Genomic DNA, 20,164 nt, shown 5'->3' with positions numbered 1-20,164 from the left:
TCAAATAGAAATCAAGAATTTCAGCCAAAGAAAAATGTGGAAGAAAAGAGGACTGAAGAAAGAACGACCACAAACAAGGAGGTATTACTGAAGGAAAGTCATAGTTTTATTTATGAATCTTTATCTCTGAACAAATAAATTTTGATATAAAAGCATTATTGTTGAAATACATAAAATTGGTCCTTGTCTTGAATACTATTTAAGTCTTTGTCATACTAAATGCTGTTGAGGAGAAGACATTGTTCAGAAATATACTGTTAAGGCTAGATCTTTGTGATTAGTCAGGTTAAGGCTTTGGAGCCAAGTTGAAGTAGATCAAACAACGTCATTCCATTGAAGCTTTTGGGGTTTGAGGATGACAAAGCTTCATCGACTTTTTCTTTTTCTTGGTATCCTTGTTCAGTCCTATTTTCAAGTGATTTGCTTGGGGGGCATTCACACAAACACTGTTAGCTCAAATATTTTATGAAAATTTATGGAACGCATATATGTACCTATGAGATGAAATCTATCAGCAGAAAATCCCCATTCCCTATGGTCAATATCCTTAAGGTTCAATCTCAAGCAATACAACTCTAACTTCAAGATTCATCACAACCCTAATTACAGTTGACAAAGGTGGAATCCCCATGCAAGCCCCAACCAAAAATATCCAAACCAGAGGTGGCCAAATAAAAAATAATAGGAGGTGAGAAAAAGGAGAAAGCAAGAGAGAGGGGGGGAACAGAGAAATGCGGGGGAGCGGGAGAGATAGAGAGCAAGCACAAATAATAAGAAAAAGAGAGAGGAAAAAAGAAAGAAACGAATAACCCCTCTCATAATCTGTACAGCAAGTGGCGCAGAAGAAGAAGAAGAAGAAGAAGAAAAAGAAGAAGAACCCTCTACTATTACTGGTCAGCTTTTCTTGGAGTAAATCCCAGAAAACTTGGGCAGCCTGTTGATATGATTAAGCGCCTTCTCCGCCAGCTGCTTCGTCGTAGTATCCCCAATCTGAAACGCCTCCACCAGAGCCACCCCCAAGCTCCTCCGGCTTCCCGCCCGTGCCGCTATCTCCCCGTCCCTCAGTAACCTCTCCCCCGCCCACACCGCCCTCCTCCTCAGCCCCTCCTCCCTACCCCCCTCCGCCAGCACGTCCAACACCCTCTCCACCCCATCCACCTCCTCCAACGCCTCCACCGCCGCCGCCAGATCCTGCCCATCCTCCAGCAGCGTGCACAGCGCCGCCATCGCCGCCGCCGCCACCTCCGCCGTCTCCAGGCACCCCACCAGCTTCCCCACCGCGCCGGCGCGCACCAGGCAGAAATTCTCCCTCGCGGAGCAGACCCCCCCGTGGACGCGACACGTGTCCGCCTGGTGTTTCTGGAAGAGGCCGCAGAAGAGGGTCTTCGACCGGGGAGGCGGAGCTGCCAGGCGGCGGCTCTGCCGGGAGAGCTGTTCGAGCGCAGTGGCAGCGGCGGCGGCCTGCTCGGGGGGCTTGTCGAGCATGTCAACGAAGAGGGCGCAGAGGTCGTTGGCTTTGGAGAAGGAGACGACGGAGGGGTCATCGAGGAGGAAGGTGAGGCTGGAGAGGAGGCGAGAGAGGGAGGCGGCGTGGGCGGCGGAGAAGCGGGAGGGGCGGGGGGCGCGAGTGGCGGCGAGGAGGTCGGCGGCGGCGGGGAAGAGGCGATGGGCGAGGGTGTGGTTGGCGTGGGCGAGGTCGGCAAGGAGGGCGGCGGTCTCGGCCTGTTCTTCGGTGGGGGGGGTGGCGGTGGCGGCGCGGGCGAGGGCGAGGAGCTGCGCGGGGGCGGAGAGGAGGGCGGCGGCGAGGTGGGGCGCAAGGAAGGGGGCGAGGCGGCGGAGGAGCTTGACGGCGGGGAGGCGTAAGTCGGGGTTGGGGGCGAGGGGGAGAAGCGCGAGGCTGGGGGCAGCGCCGGAGCTCAGCACGGCGGCGGCGATGGGGGCAGCTGTCGCGGGGGAGGAGGAGAGGGCGGCGAGCGCGTGGAGGAGGCGGGACTCGATCGTGGGCCCGGCGTTGCTGACCACGTGGAGCAGGCTGTGGACGGTGGGCTCGGAGGTGAGGGTGAGCCCAAGGGGGGAGAGGGGGATGGCCGCGGCCGCGGCGGCACCGTCCGGGGCCGAGACGAGATCGGCGAGGACGGCCGCAGAGAGCTCCTTGAGCCGGGTCGGCCCGACCGTGAGGAGGGTGGACATGAGAGGAGGGAGGAGGCCAGAGCGGAGGAGTGCCGCGGCGCTGGCGTCGGCGGTTGAGATTTGGGCCAGCGCGCGGAGGGCCGCCTCGCGGGCCGGTTTTGGGCCAGTTTTGAGAAACTCCACCAGCGCCCGGCCCGCTGTCTCCGCCACCTGCAGCTTCACATCATTGCTCAGCGCCAGCTCTCCCAGGTACTCCGTCATGGCCACCTTCGTCTCCGGCGACCCTGCGTTATCCCCCCCCCTCGTATTAAATAAACCCTCAAAGGAGTCAAGAAAAAAAAACGGATAATCAGACCAAGAGATAGATTTTTGCATTTAAAAATAAGCGAAAGACGAGAAAACTAGTGGTAGACCAGACCAAGAGTTAGATTTTTGCATTTAAAAATAAGTGAAAGACGAGAAAACTAGTGGTAGATTGACGGGAGACTTCAATTTCTGTGCAAGATTTCTGAGATAAGAATGGAGAGAAATCTGATATATATTTTTTGTGTGTGGTGACCTTTGCATTAACCCCATAATAAACCCCAAAAGAATAAGAGTTGGGTGGAAAGACCCTTTATTCTTTAACCGAGAATAATAAATGTGAGAAAAAACGGTTTTCTTATTAAAAAGTGAGAAAGTGATGCAGCCTTTGTACAAGAAAATGTAGGAACAGGATACGAATCCACAAGACTAGCTCTATTTGAATCAGCCAACTCCTAAATCCACAGAACTAGCTTCTCCAACCCTTTCAAGTCCGCAAGGAGTTTGTGCTTTAGTCCACAAGCACTAAAGCACTCTCTAACAAAGAGAACACACAAAGGGGAGAAACAAAAGTTTCAACAAAATAATATACTTTAGTCATCATCCTTCAAAGCTATAAGGGGCCTTGAAAGGTGCATGGTCGTCCATACTTTAAGAACCCATGAAAAGACAACTCAAAAGATTGAGAAAAACAAATTTGACAAGGTAAAACAGAAGATCAGCAACCTCACAGACCTGAGTAGAGATATTCTACAGATTCTCAGGCATGTAGAATCTGTCAGAAGATATTGGTTGGTTCAAGATGATCCTGACAAGGAAAATAAAAGATATGCTCCTCGGACAAGCTGCAGCAAAGATATTCTGCAGATTCTAACAGAAGAATCTGTCAGAGAATTGTGTCATAAGAAGAATCTATCAGATAATTCTGTAAAAGAAGAATCTGTCATAGGATTTTGTGGGTCTCTACACACTTTTCTGAAAATCTTGTCAGCTTCTAGAAGGATCTCCTTCTTGGGGCACAGTGGCTAATGGACCTCAAGAAACGAGCTTCTAGGTTACATCAGAAAGATGCTTTTAGTTTCAACAAGGATTGGAAAAAAGAGAAAATTTTTAAGCAGGTGTATCGATAATATGTAGGAGCGATAAAATTAGTGTTAGATGAACAGCGGGACTTGATTGAATGGTTCAAATAAAAGATTTGATTGGGTTAATGGTGGTTGAAAGGACACAACTTTGTCTATCAGATTCTTTGTGATAAGAAAGGAGAAAAAAAAGGATTTCTCAGACGATTCAAGAAAAAAGATGTGCGGATATATTTGATGCTCATACCTTGATGAGATTTTTCAGTTAAAAATGTGGATAAAAAACCAGTAAGATTCAAAATGAATTATGTGGTGGATAATGCCATCCTTCTGATACGATTCCTTTGAGAGTTTATGAAAGAAGAAAGAAGAAAGGAATATTGGGTGGTGAGCCAGCTGGCACTAATGTGCCAAAATAACTAACTATCTTGAAAGATAGTTAGTTAGGAAATAAAGGAGATGATATAGATAAAGGGGGACACGGACAGAAAGGGGGAAGGGTCTTCAGGGTTTCTTGGAGCGGGATTTCCGGGAGGAGCTGGGGCTGCATTCAGTTGAAGTTTTGTCAGGATTTCTCGGTTGCTAAGGAGCACGGAGTATACTTCTAAGAGAGTCAGGAGACGGGAGCTACGGAGGAAGCGGGATTCAATCGGTAAGTCGACCCCTTTTGAATTGATTTACGTTTGTTGTCCAATTCGATACTAGTAGAGTATCACCTTCTTTCATTCTTGATGGATCCATTGAGTAATGGATATCGGGAAATATATCCGCACATCTTTTTTCTTGAATCGTCTGAGAAATCTTCTGAGAAATCCATTGAGTAAGGTCTTCTAGGACCTTGATAATGTGATACAAGTTTATTCTTCTCTAAGAGCAACTGACAAAGGATGAAGATGAAAGCAATTGAAAAGGCGACACATACTCATTAATTCGGCACATGAGAGTCCACTAACCCGATTCTATAAATAGCTAGATCAGTGGCAGACTGAGGACATTCCAAAGTCGTTTCAAGAATTGTGGTTTCAGAGCAACCACAGGGCTGCTTTGCAGGATCGAGCCTGCTGACCAGAAGGGGGAATCTCCACCAGGGAATCTCCAGTATCATCTCTTTCTCTTTCTAGTTAACCAAACTCTCAACTCCCTCATTCTTGATCCGGATCTCTCTCTCTCTCTCTCTCTCTCTCTCTCTCTCTCTCTCTCTCTCTCTCTCTCTCTCTCTCTCTCTCTCTCTCTCTCTCTCTCTCTCTCTCTCTCTCTCTCTCTCTCTCTCTCTCTCTCTCTCTCTCTCTCTCTCTCTCTCTCTCTCTCTCTCTCTCTCTCTCTCTCTCTCTCTCTCTCTCTCTCTCTCTTGATGTTCTTGAACAGCTTTCTGTTTATTGAAACAGAAATTGACATTCTTGTCTTGGATCAAATCACTATTTAAGATCTTTCCAGCCTCCTACTTTATCTCAAATTCAAAACTCAATAGTTTGAAATAGCCATGAATTCTCGTTTTTATCATTGATGAATTTCTGATTAAGCCCATACCACGACCACAAGCTCACGTCCATAAGCTGACTTTGACTGTGCAGTAACTGGAAATGATTCGCTGAAGTATGCGATGGAGTGAGGGTCTTGTATTAATACCACTCCCACACCAAAAGCTGAAGCGTCTGCCTCCAACATTACGGTTTTTAAAAACTGAAAGGCCAAGGACACGAGTTGTGACCATCGCAAATTTGAGATTCTTGAATGCATATTCAGCTTCCATGATCCAAACGAAAGCATTCTTCTTGAGTAGGTTAGTGAAAGGTTGATCTATGATGGCATAATGAACTTGAAACTGATACAATTCCAATAAAGGTATACGAGAGGAGGAAGCGTAGAGGAGAAAAAGGGAGTATACAAAGGGTCACTGGTCCAGGTGGTGATGACCTGGCAGAATAACCGCCAGTTCTTGACTGATAGTTAGAAAGGAAATAAAGTAGACTATAAATAAAGGATAAGGAGGACAGAGTGGGGGATCCGACATCAGGCTTTCTTGGAGAGCACGGGAGCTGGGAGGAGGGGCTGCATTCGGCCTAAACCATCAGAGTGATTTGGGACTACCAAGAAGGTGGGAGGACGGAGAAGACGACAACGATCGGGCATCCGCTTGAAAGACTCAGTAGAGTGAATCCCTCACTGTAAGCGACTCGGTTCTATTTCTGAATTTCTACCAATTTGATACAAGCACATATCATTGGTATCAGAGCACCGATCTTGGCAACCATGACGTTGATAGAAGTGGAAGCAAGATTGGAGGCTAAAGAAGTAGAGATTTCAGAAATCAAGAAGAATCTGGTACAGACGCGCGAACTGACAGAATCACTGTATGAGGAAATGCGTCATTCCAGGGAAGAAAATCAAGCTGCATTAGAGAAGATGATGCAGAACATTTGTGCACGCTTCGACGTTTTTGGTAAAGGAGAAAGTTCAAAAACGAAGGAGATCAGATCTGAAGACAGAAGCCAACCAAGACTGAAGGAGAAAGTACAAATAGAAGCTGCCAATACCAAGAGGGGGAACAAAGTCCAATCGGTTACAGCGACAGCGAAGAACAAATTGGAAGCTCCTACATTCCGTGGGGAATATCCAGAAGGGTAGATCAGGGAGATGGAGCGATACTTCGAAGAACATTCCATACCGGCTGAAGACCAAGTAGAGTCAGTGATGCCTTGTCTAGAAGGACAAGCCTTACAGTGGTTTTTGTGGACCACTGATCGCTACATATTTGAAGACTGGAGCGACTTCAAGTTACAGATTGGGGGGAGATTTAGTGACTCCTTATCGGACAATGTTATGGAACAGTTGTTGGATATCAAGACGAATTTTTGAAAGACTGTCAGTCTACTTACCTCCCATTCAGGAAGATATAATGATGAGAACGTTTACAAAAGGACTGCTAGCTGATATAAAAGCGGAGCTTTCACGAGAGGACTTCACAGGACTCAGGAAATTGGCGGATGCAGCACTCAAGGCAGAAAAAATACTTCAGGCCATATATCAGGGTTGTCATGATCGATTGGTTAAAAGCGAGAAGACAGTTTATGTATGTACCAAGATTCAAGGGTCATCATACCGTTGGAAGTCACCAGTGGGCCCAGACACCTCATTAATGGCAGGGAGGAATCATAATCAAGAGCATTTGACCAATAGCGTAAAAGAAGCAGGGGAGATCAAGACAAATCAAGGGTATGGTAACTCTGCACCTTTCAGAAAAACAATATTGCTTACCGGCGATGAGTTTAATTGAAGAAGAGAGAAAGGATTGTGTTACCATTGTAGTAAAAAATTTGGTCCGGGCCATAGATGCAAGAAGACTCTTCAGATATTGAATAGTCAGTGAAGATGAAAGGAAGGTGGAAGCAGAGGTGACTGAAATCTTGGAAACCGAAGGAGAAGAGATCCTTACAGAAGCACAACTACTATCTGCACACATGAAGATTCTTGGATTCTTGAATGCATATTCAGCTTCCATGGTCCAAACAAAAGCATTCTTCTTGAGTAGATTAGTGAAAGGTTGATCTTTGATCGCATAATGAACTAGAAACCATCTGTAATAATTAGTTAGCCTCTTGCTACACAACAGCATACCATCAAAGGATACTAAAACAGCCTGTCGCAGGCAAGCAATAAAATTAAAATTCATCAATGCTTGTAACATAGCAGGAGTTGAAGAAAGACCAAACGGCATGACTATGAATTTGTAACGTCCTTGGTGGGTTCTAAAAGTTTTTTCGGGAATATTCTTTTTGCTCTTACAGATCTCATAATATGGTCAAGTTTGGTAAATATCGTAGCTCCATGCAGCTCATCTATTAATTCATCCACAACTTGGAATGGGGAACCTGTTTGGCACAATAATTTTATTCGAGCCTTGGTAATCTTTTTTTTTTTAACAAAAGCCTCAGTAATATATACATATTTGCCAACCCAGTCGTACATGAATTGAATGGTTCTTGGATAACTTTTGAATCTTATAGTTCTTGGCTCAAGATCTCTAACTCATTCTTATGCAAGTGAGAGAAGCATTATGGCCTGATATTTAGAGGCTTGGACACCCCGAATAGGCGAATCTCATGATTACAACACTGCATAGGTGGAAAAACCAGGGACATGTCAAAGACCGTAGGGTAGCAAATCTTTTTTTTTTGAAAAATCGTAGAGTAGCAAATCTTAAGTTTATCTATATAAGAGAAAAGTTCAGCAGCAAACAATGTGGCCTGATTGGGGTCACACTTACCATGAAGCCTTCTGAATTGCCTTTCACTCCATACAATTTTTTGACCTCGTTGAGATACCGGTAGATGTCTGAACTCCAGTTCCATTTCCAGCAAGAGACAATTGTGCCAAAGTTGAGTAAAACCAATCAAAATTTGAGTATGACTGGTAAAGAGACAAGCCACTGCACACCCGGTACCACATCAAAATTTCCAAGCGATAATGCAAGGAAAACCTGTTCAAAGGTTAACCCCTGGATCTATCAAGGAATATTTAAGCAAATGCCCTGCGATGAACTAAGATAACCATCTCCAGCATTACCTCAAATCTAGGACCATCTAGCAGAGGTATGGACAGTGCAATTAAAATATGTGGGTTAATAAAATTGTGGTTAGCCCCTCTGTCTATCAGGAGTGTGACCTGGAGGCTGTGAATACTGGCCCACATTTCTAAAAAGCCTGAGGAAGTAGTAGGTCTCCAGGCTAATCTAAGGTTCACACCTGCCAAAAATAAAGCTACTTCAGAAATTGTACCATTAAGGTTTGCATTGTATCATTAAGTTCTTTCGGTGATTCTTGAAGTTCATCTCTTTCCCAAATTAGAACCAGATTTAAAATCCTCTTACATTGGTGCCCTGGAGTGAATCAGTCATTACAGTAGTAACATAGCTCTTTGTCTTTACTGTGCTGAAACTCAGCGTCAGTGATTCTCAAATTTTGGCATCTTGAAATTCCTATAATTGTTGGATGTAACAACTAATGGACGGTGAGCTCCTGAGGAACTGCCAGCCCCATCTATACAAATATGTGATCTTTGTGATCGTTGAAAATTAGTTATCTGTTGTGAGAAGGTGGCACTTGTGATGAAGTTGGCAAATCTGCATATGGGGGGGAAGGATTTTTTCAAGCTATGTATAGAATGCCCGAACCTGATTCAGCTTTAATAAACAAATTCGTCATCTCCTTGGGGCTGTATGGTCTATTCCTTAAAACTTCAGAGCAGATCTCTGGCTATAAGACTTGGAGATACGAACTTTCCTTAATTTCAAGAGTGACAAGAGGGAGTTGTGAAAAAATTGTTTCAAATTCAGTGCGATTTTTTTAAACGGATTTGCTTGCTTGATCTCAAACATATTCTGATATAAGGAATGAGTAGACATGCCATACCGTTCAATGAATTGAGTTTTGAAATCCGCCAAATGAGTCATACCAAACTCTACTTAAACCATGTCGCCAGCTAGTCCAAATTGAGCCCAACGAGGTTCTAATTGACTTTATCCGGTAGAGAATGAAGCCAAATGAAACACCCATGCTTCATAGCCAATATTCAGGTCGGTAACCACTGAAAATAAGTATATCTCCACTGCCAAATCTAGATTCAGGAACTAACCTCCATTCTTGAATTTGCTGATGAGCCACGTGGCGAGGCAGATATGGAATGGCTTCACTATGGGTAGGAGCAACAGACGCTGAAGGTTTGTTCTTCAGACAAGCTGATATGGCCGCTACTTCTTGCATCACATTTTCAAGAATGTTGGTTACAGTTTTTATCAGCTCAAAAAAAGCTTTTCAATTCTTCAAGTCTTTTTTCCAAATCAGAGATGATTAACTGAGGATAAAACCTCTGATGTCAAAATCAGATGTTCCTCAAATTATGCTAGACTGTATCTCAGAAGTATAATATTTCACACTTCTCAAATGAAGAACCAGAAGACTTTTGTTCCAAGAAATGTCTACCGAATTGTGAGTTCACACTGGAGAGAATATTGAGGGAAGGAAGGGGTAGAAAATAGCAAGTAGATGGAGAGAGCTGCCCTGATCAGCCTCTTCTTCTCCTTCAGAAGCCAAGAAGATGTCCCACTCCTGGCCCAGTGCTGCTCACTTATTTAAGAAAATGCATCATGAGTCTCACCTGTCAAAGTATTGACTTATTTGTAGGCTTTCCCGCCTCCTCCTACTCTGAAGCATCACATGAGGCTCCGTCTTTAACTTATACATAGGTCTGGGAACAGACCCCATCAGAAAGTCAACCGATCAATCATCAGATGAGTCTTTCGGTACACTATTTATATCTATACCAGTTTGATAGTGGCCAGCAGTTGTCAACTTCCCTGCCCACAATTGCTGAATGGCCCCTATGAAGCCTTTTTGGGCCTTCTATGATAAGTATTACTTAAAAAATGGGAAAAAGAACTATCATTAGATTCATAGGGGAATATTCAAACGGTTCAAGATCCAAGAATAACAAGGATTGAATAGAGAGAATTCTTTTCCAGATTTGTAATTCAAAAGTGCAGGAAAAAGAGTGTTGAAAAGATATCAATTCTTTACTAGAGTTTTCCTTTGAAAAAGCAAAGAGAGACAATTAGACTCAAAGACTCAAAAAAACTCCAAGAAGAAACTTGGGCCAAAAAGACACGAATTCTGGACCAATGTTTGACTATAGGTGCAGAAAAAGACCATTAGTTTTAATTCCAAAAATCAATAGACTCAAGAATAATTGGTTTGAAAAGACGTAAACTCTGCCTTGGGTTTTTTATATTAAAACTACAAAAAAATACCAATAGTTTCAAGGTGCAATAATTGTTTTGAAAGAATTCAAGGTGGAATTGTCAGCCAGCGCTCAGTTACTTTAGATAATGGACCCTGGTTCACAGGCTGGGCCAATCTCTTCTATTATGTCCTTATTGGACATAAGTAAACGGATCCCGGCTACCTAGTCCACAATAGCCTGGAACCCCTTTTCTTATGTTTTGTGCTTATCAGACATAAGTAAACGGATCCAGGCTATCGGGTCCACGATAGCCTGGACCCTATCTTTATGTAATCACCCAGGGTACTTAACCCTAGGGCGCAGCTGTATCAAAGAGTGTGAGATCTTCTTGTTTCTTTCTCTTCTTGAGCTTCTTCTCCTGGAGGTTCTTCCTCCTAACCCTAGGATTAGGGTTCACAGGAGATTCACAGGAATAATGTAAGGCGAATAATTGATTCAAGAATAATTTGTGTTCAAATGATGCAATTTGCTACCTGCATTATAATCCAACGGCAGAAAAAAAGTCTAATAAAATTCAAGAAGTTAACCTTGAAGAAGAAGCCTGAGAAGAGGAGCGAGCCACCCATTCTCTGCCATCTGGAGCACATTTTTCTCGCAACTCTCCAGATTCCCGAGCGTTTTTATCGCAGTGTCAACAGCTTGAACGCTCTCAGATTTGCTACTGGACATGCTCACTAGCAGAAGGATCGCCCCGCGCACTTCTCCAATCTTCTCGCTCAGTTTCTCAGACTTAGAAAGCTCGTACAGCAACAATACAGCCTCCAGTCTTGTTTCAGAGTGATCCTGAGACAAAAATTTAACTATCGTCCGTATTGTGTCCCCCCCGCTAATCTCCTCCTGCAAATTCGAAAAGTTTATTCCCAATTACGCTTTAGGAGGTATTTAAGTAAATCTCAAGTATCTTTCTGCCTATTTAAGGCAGATTGAATGGAATGAAAGGTATAAGATTGTTCGCCCAAACTCCTGTCCTATTGCAGGGGCCTCCCTACTTTCACTCTATCTATGTCCACATTCTCCATGTCAACATTATATCAGAGCCAAGATTGAGGGTTTGGTTCACGTCAAAGTCATCAACCCTTGTTGATGATGACAGTGACATTGATGTTCACCATTTTAGACAGGTTGACAATGAGGATGATGTTGACAAGGTTGTTGTTGATGTTTGGTGTTGACCATGACAGAGTATGATACACGGTAGACACCACAGATCAACGTCAGCCGTCAACCCAGTTAAAATATCATCAACCTCATGAAGGTCAAGGTTATCATCAACGTCACCCGCCAAGTCGTTGACGCCTGTTGATGTTAACAGTGTCACTAAAAATTTGCAACTTATATCAATGTCAGCATCTGGCATCAATGTCGTCACAACATGCCAAACCCCACCCAAGATCAACACTGTACTGAACTGCAGGTGTTCTTGGAGAATTTTAAAGTCAAAATCATGGCTAAGTTGATAAGTAGCACCCTTGGTATTAGCGATCGCTTTGGACACAGCAATATGTACTTGATCTTAGTATGGATCAAACAAAAAATTTACCACAAAGAAACAATAATTTATTTCAGAGCAAACCTTGTTATCATCATCTCCTTCAGCAATGTTTCTCAGGGTTTCGAGTGATTTTAATCGGACTCTGCTGCTGGCATTCTTCAGCATGTCAACAATCATCGGAATAAGGCCTGCACTGCGGATCGCTTGCTTATGGGCCTTTTTCTTCTGGCAAAGTGTTTGTATGTAGTCAAACGTTTGAAGAACATCTGGTTCTGGGGTGGAAGAGGAGAGTGATCGGCGGGAAATTTCAATCATGATGGCGTCGTTTCTCTTGGTCCACTCTTCGATGGTGTTCCGAAGAGCGATGCTGGGGTTAAGGTCAACGCTGTGCAGCTGTTTCCTGGTCAGTGGGCAGATGATTTTCCTTCCCTCTTCTTGGCATTCTCTGAACCACTTCTCAATGGCTTCACGTTCAAAGGTGTGGCCATTTTCCAGGGTGACAGGGTCTCGCATTACTTTCCCTGTGAGTGGGCAAATGAATGCTTCGTAAGCTGGTTCTAAGTGTATTTCATGGATTGATTCCCATGCCTCCGCCATCAACATCCTCTAACCTTTCTGCAGCTCCAAAGAAGAATTTCAGGAGAATGATCAGATATTGCAGGAAATGATGTTACAATGCATTGGATTCTCTGAAAACAATGATTTCACGGCAATTTCAAGGCCAAGCTTGTGGTGATGTTCTAGAATTTTGTTTCCCATTTGACATTTCATTAGATAATATGAATAAACAGACACATGGGTGGGAAGATAGATAAGTAGATAGACAGTGTTACCAGGAATGATGTTATGATGCGTTTCATTCATGGAAAACAATGCTTTCTCAGATATTTTACGCAAAAACTTATGACTCTTCCTTGGATTTTTCATTTGCTGTTTAAGGTCTCATCAAAAGCGTATGCATACATATATAGATGGGTAGATAGATAAATAAGTATTGTTACTAGAAATGATGTTTTGATGTATTTGATTCATGGAAAACACTGCTTTCTCAGTAGTGATCTTCCGTCCGATATCCATCCGATATCCAGTATCGGATAACCGATATCCGACATCCGGTAAATGACAAGGCGGTTTCTGATACCGGTTATCGGATATCGAACGGATATCGACATTCCTATCTATAATGGATATTGGGACGGATACCGACTAGGCTAGGGACGAGGCGGATCTCGGATACCGGATATCCTTTATCCAGATATCGGTTCCGATATTCGGATATCGGTTCCGATATCCAGATATCAATATCCGGTATCTGGATATCGATATCCGGTATCAAGAGAAAAGGCCAACAGTGAACATGAATTTAGATGTCAAACGTAAACAAAGCCCAAATTTTTTAAATATATTAATACCTCATATTATATATATGCTTCAAAAGTTCTGTTTTCTTCCACTGGTATAATACGATTCGGAGTTAAAAATTACATCTACATATCCAGATATTGGATTTTGATGTCAATGTAATTTCGATGTCGAAATCCGATATCTGGATGTGTAGATGTGATTTTAAACCCTGAATCCTATTATCCCAATGGAAGAAAACAGAACTTTTGAGGTGTATATATAATATGAGGTAATAGTATATGTAAAAAGTCTCTTGTTACCTGCTGGCCGAAAGATTTCCTCTACAACCCATTCTAACTTACAAAGTTTCAATGAATAAACCTATTTTTACAAGGATTAATTTGTTGGATATCAAAATCCGATATCCAACTCTGAGATCTGATATCATCATCCATTCCGAGAGACGGAGGCAGATGAAGACATCGAAACGGATAATGATATCGGATATCGTTACTGTAGCAACCGATATCCAATATCGTCATCGGATATCCGGATATCGGTAAAAACGGATATCGGAACAGTACTGTCCGATACCCGATTCAGCATCTGTCCCGATACCATCATCCGATACCGATTACAGGAAAGGGCGAACACTATTTCTCAGTGAGTTGAAGCAATAACTTCTGGCAATGTCACAGAATTTTCCAGAGAACGAAAACTCCCGTTTGTGGTTTCATCAAACTAGATGAATCAACACATTGTCATGGCTGAGAGACGGGAGGAATAAAATTCAAAAATGGAGAGCAGGCAGCTGCAATTGGGATCTTCTTACCAGAACCAAAGGATCTTTCTGCAAACCTATACAAAATAATCGTTCTCTTTTGATGGTGTTTCCGCTTCGCACATGCCGAACAGATATAAAGCAGTGTCTAAATAAATCCAGGAGATACTGGTATCTGCAAGAGTGGAATTTTTTCAAAACGAGAACACGCAAAACCTCACAGAAAAAAAATTAAGGAATGTTTAATGCCAGTCTAGGATCACAAATATTATGATTCATATCCTTTGAAAACGAAGGTGAAGTTGAAAAAAAGGAAATCGTTTTTCCAAGTCATCTTTTTGTTGCAATCTGAGCAATCTCACTCTTTGAATTTGTTCACCGGAAAAATTGCTTCACCAATACCCAGAACATCGCATACCACAGTTAGATCTCAGAGATACTGGTATCTGCAAGAGTGGAAGTTTTTCATAACGAGAACACGTGAAACCTCACAGAAAAAAAATAAGGAATGTTTAATGCCAGTCTAGGATCACAAGTATTATGATTCATATCCTTTGAAAACGAAGGTGAAGTAGAAAATAAGGAGATCTTTTTTCCAATTTAACTTTTTGTTGCAATCCGAGCAAACTCACTCTTTGAAATCGTTCACCAGAAAAATTGCTTCACCAAGACCCAGAACATCGCATACCACAGTTAAATTAGCGATTGTTGATTGAAACAGACTGAAATCAGTAGAAATTTCTCATTTCCGTTGGTCATTCATGACCCCTTTGCTTTTTCCTTCATAATCTTCCCGACCTTTTCAAGTGTGACCCCCGAATTTCTCCAAGCCAGGTAGTTTCAGGAACATAGCACGCCCTGATTTCAAACCCTCCCTCTCCCCGTTCAAACGTGTGCAGAAACAAACATTCCTCCCAGCATTAAGCTCATTTCCAGATTCCTCTCATCGAACTGTCGCTACCTTAGAATTTTCTCCATGAACGACGAATTTCATCATCGCTCAATCAACCCCATAACTCAAAGATCAAAAATTTAATCTTCCCACCCCCCAAAAATCAAAATAATAGAAAATCGCATCATCTGACGGGCGTACCTTGTGGCGAAAATTAAGCCCTCGATCGCAGCGGAGAACGAAGACGACAGATCGCTGGTAAGCGCAGCTTTTGAGAAATTGATCAGTGATGGAAGATTCCCTCGGATTCCATAATTCTTATCCCGCCGTGAGAATTTATTGTAGGAGATTTCATCTGTTACCGGCTGATTTTTTCGAGGATGAACAGGATCTGACAGTTCATAAACCAGATTAGTTTGTTTTATGTTGACTTGCTTAGGAGACCGACATTCAACGCGGTAAGTCAGAGAAAAGTCAAACTGCTGCTACTCTTTAAACTGGGGTTAGGGACTGGGGATTTAATTGATTTTCGTCTCTCGTTTCGTCATTTTCTTCATCAGTCATCCGTCACAGATGACAGGTTCGCGGTGTGAGAATTTATTGTAGGAGATCTTATCTGTTACTGGCTGATTTTTTCGAGGTTTAACAGGATTTGACAGTTCTTAAACCAGATTAGGAGTTTGTTTTATTTTGACTTGCTTAGGAGACCGAGATTCAACGCAGTAAGTCAGAAAATAGTCAGACTACTGCTACTTTTTAAACTGAGGTTAGGGACTGGGGATTTAATTGATCCTCGTCTCTCGTTTCGTCATTTTCTTCATCAGTCATCCGTCACAAATGACAGGTTTGCGATGTGAGAATTTATTGTAGGAGATTTTATTTGCTACCGGCTGATTTTTTCGAGGTTTAACAGCATCTGACAGATCTTAAACCAGATTAGGAGTTTGTTTCATTTTGACTTGCCTACGAGACCAAGATTTAATGCAGTAAGTCAGAAAAAAGTCAGACTACTGCTACTTTCTATACTGGTGTTAGGGTCTGGGATTTCAGTCCATCCTTGTCTCTCGTCTCATCGTTTTCATCATCAACCATCCATCACAGAAGGATTCGTGCCGTCAGAATTTATTGTAGGTGATTTAATTTGTTACTGGCTGATTTTTTCGAGGTTTAACAGCGTCTGGCTGTTCTTAGACCAGATTAGAGTTTGTTTTATTTTGACTTGCTTAGGAGACCGAGATTCAACGCGGTAAGTCAGAAAAAAGTCAGACTACTGCTACTTTCTAAATTAGGGTTAGGGACTGGGGATTCAATCGACCTACATTGTTCGTTTCATCATCCGTCAAAGATGACGGATCCGCTTGGATTACATTATTCCAATCCGCGATTGAGGATTTATTGTAGGAGATTTTATCTGGCTGATTTTCTTGAGGTTTACCAGGATCCGTGAGGTCTTAAACCATCTTAGGAGTTCGTCTTATTTTGACTTGCCTGGGAGACAAAAATTCAACGCGGTAAGTCAGAAAAAAGTCAGACTACAGCTACTTTTTAAATTGGGGTTATGATTGGGATCCAAAATTCTATTTGGAGCAACCTGAATCTATTTAATTTAGAGAAGGATTATTGATGTGCGACAAATATATGTACCACTTGTGTGAATTTTGGTCACATGAAACCCAATCTGAGATGTGCATGGGAATTTTTTTGGAATTTCGCATCACACAAATGATTGCAAATTTTGATTTTAAATATAATATTTACATTACAATAATGGAATACAATTAAACAACAGAAAAATGAATATTATTTAACCATCGTCTGATATCCCCTAGACTCTCAATAGTTTTAATAAAGTATTTATTAATTTAAATTATCTTTATAACTATCAACTTGCAGTTATTTGTATATTTAGTTATTATTTTATGCAAATTTAATGATGTATTAATTAATATTTTACAAACATAACTTTTTGGGTAGCCATGTAGTATTTTATTATATATCTATGTGTTTGACATGAACTTTATAATTATTATTGTCCACCACTTTGTAGATAACAATAATTGTATAATGCAAACTAAATAAATGTACCTATTAATATGTTATAACCATAATGGTTTACGTAGCCAAGCATTATGTTACGACAACTTAAAAGGTTTGAAATCAAATGCATACTATGAATGAATGTCAAAATATAGCTTTTTGATAGGAAACATTATTTGTTTCATCATGTCTCCGATCAATAAAAAATAGTGTGTAAATGGTTCATCAGATTGAAGCAAAAAAGGTTCAACCTAATCAACACACACGTCCTTGTCACAATCTTATTATGCTTGTTATCAATGTTGGCATCATCCTTCGCTTGCCACCAATCCTTCAATTTTATGAGTAGCTTGATGATCCCTACTGCCAACTGATGGAAATATATGTGGCTGGCAAGCCAATCACACATTCCACATCTCGTACCATGTTCATTAATAGAACATATTCATTTTAGTGCACGTGTGATGCTTATAATGAAGTCCATGAATACATGATCGGGCTTAGTGAATTATGATGAGATTGTAAAATGGAGACCACTAGTCTTTAAGTATGGTCGGTCCCGTAGCCATTAGTGTGGCGACACTAAGGATAGATAGTGGGTGCTCTTTAGTGGAAAGAGGTCACTCAATTGATCCGTACGAATCATTGAATGGTATTATACCAAACTGTCAATCAGGTCGATTCACGTCATGGTTGTGTCAATGGTCCTTAGACCTGAGACACCAAAGACGTCTTGTGGACGGACGGTTGTACTTTGACTATGGCCAACGAGTCTCTAATCATGGGATTCTAAAATGTCTTAGTTCGGGTAGATCAAGAAGCTCACAAAGACGATTGAGTGGTCAAGATGGGATCGTCCACCCTTGGTATAAGAGATGACAGCTCAAGGAAGACGATGCAATGAAGTCCTTGGCCAAGGCAGTGAAATATCAGAGAAGAGTTATTTGATGATTTTTGAATGCATTAGTACTAACTCGGATGACAGATTAGGGTTTGACAGTTGACCATGCCCTAGGTCGTCCAAGGTATGTTAAGTGGATGGGGGACTATACATATACAGTAACTGATGACAAACAGGTTCCATGAAGTGAGTCGATACATACTCCTTTGTATCTTCTAAAACACGAGGTGTAGCTTGGCGCCCCACGTGTTGGGGACTCGACCTATCGATTTGGTTAAATCGATCCTACATTAATTAATCTGTATGACGATATAGTTAATTAATTTAGAAGGCCAATAAAGGTTATTCACTAGAGTCGTTAACTAGACTGATACATGGGCCTAGAGGGTCACATGCAAATGGTCCTTTGGACATCGGAAGTTATACTTAAGTGTTGGGGGTTTTTATGAAAAATACCCACTTAGTATAAATAGTGGAAGGCACTGAATGAAATTCACCTAGGCCAGAATTGTTCAAGGGCCTTTCTCCTTCTTCTCCCTTCTCCCATACCCCTCTCCATGCCCGATACGATCAGAATGGTGTAATGACGATGGTGGAGGTAGAACAGAGCTCGTCAATGAGAAGGAGGAGATTCGATGTGCCGAGGATCGCGTGGATACGTCTAGAGGTTGCACACTTGGGCAGCTCGACTTCTCTCACTCTGGGATCCAATAAATCATAGATGCGATCCGTGCAAAGGTACTTCGTTTCATCGATTTTATCAATGTCATTTTGATTTTGTTACGTGTCTTCTGTTACGTGGGATCCTTGTCTACATTCATGTCATGGCCTCTAGAACCCAACACTAACCTGGATTGTGTATAGTTGATGATAGCATTATTGGTAGAGAAGAATCTTTCTAAGGGCACATTCATTGTCAAGCTCCATAGAAATTCATTTTTGGCCACTATCGACCCTGGATAATAGTGTTTGCATGTTATCTTCTACCAGTCCCCTTGAAGAAAGGTGAGCTAATGTGCACATCTAGCTTGTGCCTAGATCGGTGGTGGGCATATGCTCGTTGTTCTGCAACAACTTGTTAAGTGCTGCATAAAAAAATTTGGATGCCCAAGGTGGATGAAAACATCCAAAAGAAACTCTATGAACCATGTTGTGATTAATGTTAACCCCAGACGCATGTAATTACTTCTTCACATACGATATGAATTTGTCCTGATAGTCACGGTCAACTAATTGTAGCTTCATGAAGGGATGAATGAATGAAGAAATGGTGGAGGCCTGGCTTCGAGTGAGGATTGATGTGTAATTGTTCTTCTTGGTCTTCATTGCATGATAAGCACTGAAGATGTATGTCAATTGTTATCTCAATATGACATTATCGAGTCAAAATATGTCTCAAAACATGGTTGCATATTTGATACCAAACATGAAACTATCCACATGTCTCATTATTTCTCTAATGATAAAAATGTCTTCATTTATGTTATATTTTCTGCCATTTACCCTGAGAATATCGTTATCATCTTGAGTGGCCTGCTTTGATGGTCCCTCTATCATACGTAGGTGCTCAACCCAGTGTGGACTACGTGATTGATGACCTGTGAAATAGAGAACATGTGTCTTGTTGAACTACATTCATGGTTCGCCAACTTTAATTCTTATTCTATAATAGTCATCATTGGTGTTGGTCACCACAAATCCAGAAACTCAAATTTAGGGCTAAATTTATGTTGTTGATTTAGGTTAAATCAGTCAAGCTTAGAAATGAGTACTCAAGAAATAGTTATAGCTAGTGGATGAGTACAGGTTGTCTCCATTGGAAATGGATCATTAGGATTTAAATATATCTTGATAGGATGAAAATGGATATGTATATGGCAAGAGTTAGTGATGCGAAGGAAACAATGAGATGAGATGGAAGGTATTATGCACTTAACTAGGGTGTGATGCTACATAATAGAGACATATGTAAGATGCAGCAAATAAGATGAGTGAAAATGAGGGAATAAGATAGGCGAAGACATATGGGGGAAGATGGTTGACGTAGGAGATGAGTGAGATGGTAGATGGAAGAAAGATAGTGATTTAGTGTTTATGATTTAGATGGAGGTAGAACATAAGATGAGATTGTGACAATGCAGAGGATGTGTTATAAATACAATAGAAGGTAAATGGATGATGATACATGGTGAAGGATGATGGTGAATGGTGACGAATGGGTATAAATCTTACTAGTGGATGTATTTTAGAATACCAATCTAAGGCACGAGACTAACTTTAGATCCCCACATTTCTCCAGGATCAAGACAATTTCCTGATGCATATTAGCCTTCCTTCTCCATTGATCTTCTTGAAGCACGTAAGATACAAACAAAACCCTTGTTACACCCTCAAAACCTCACTCACT

General features: G+C 41.8%; 1 protein-coding gene across 2 annotated transcripts; it reads right to left on the bottom strand.

Annotated features, from left to right (window-relative positions):
* Positions 1–751: 751 nt before the first annotated feature.
* On the bottom strand, positions 752–15,196 carry LOC144701655 (U-box domain-containing protein 44-like). 2 transcript variants are annotated; one of them, XM_078573378.1, is made up of 6 exons: positions 15,021–15,196; positions 14,290–14,373; positions 13,979–14,102; positions 11,884–12,417; positions 10,838–11,147; positions 752–2,414 (listed from the first exon to the last, which is right to left on the bottom strand). In XM_078573378.1, exons 4-6 carry the CDS (start codon positions 12,403–12,405, stop codon positions 895–897), a joined length of 2,352 nt encoding a protein of 783 aa, XP_078429504.1. In that variant the 5' UTR covers positions 12,406–12,417; positions 13,979–14,102; positions 14,290–14,373; positions 15,021–15,196; the 3' UTR covers positions 752–894. The 2 variants fall into 2 exon arrangements, with proteins under 2 accessions (XP_078429504.1, XP_078429503.1); XM_078573377.1 differs by lacking the exon at positions 14,290–14,373.
* Positions 15,197–20,164: the final 4,968 nt, after the last annotated feature.

Source organism: Wolffia australiana, chromosome 4 (assembly GCF_029677425.1).
Source record: "Wolffia australiana isolate 7733 chromosome 4, ASM2967742v1".
Classification (NCBI taxonomy): domain Eukaryota; kingdom Viridiplantae; phylum Streptophyta; class Magnoliopsida; order Alismatales; family Araceae; genus Wolffia; species Wolffia australiana.
The sequence above is the reverse complement of the archived record's forward strand: the minus strand, read 5'-3'. Positions and strand labels throughout refer to the sequence as shown.

What these genes read in the sequence shown, in the direction of transcription:
- LOC144701655 (XM_078573378.1), bottom strand. Translation starts at nt 12,405, where the DNA reads ATGTTGATGGCGGAGGCATGGGAATCAATCCATGAAATACACTTAGAA. An exon ending in AAGGAGATGATGATAACAAG is followed by an intron (nt 11,148 to 11,883) that starts GTTTGCTCTGAA and finishes TCGAATTTGCAG; the next exon opens with GAGGAGATTAGCGGGGGGGA. An exon ending in TCTCAGGCTTCTTCTTCAAG is followed by an intron (nt 2,415 to 10,837) that starts GTTAACTTCTTG and finishes GGGATAACGCAG; the next exon opens with GGTCGCCGGAGACGAAGGTG.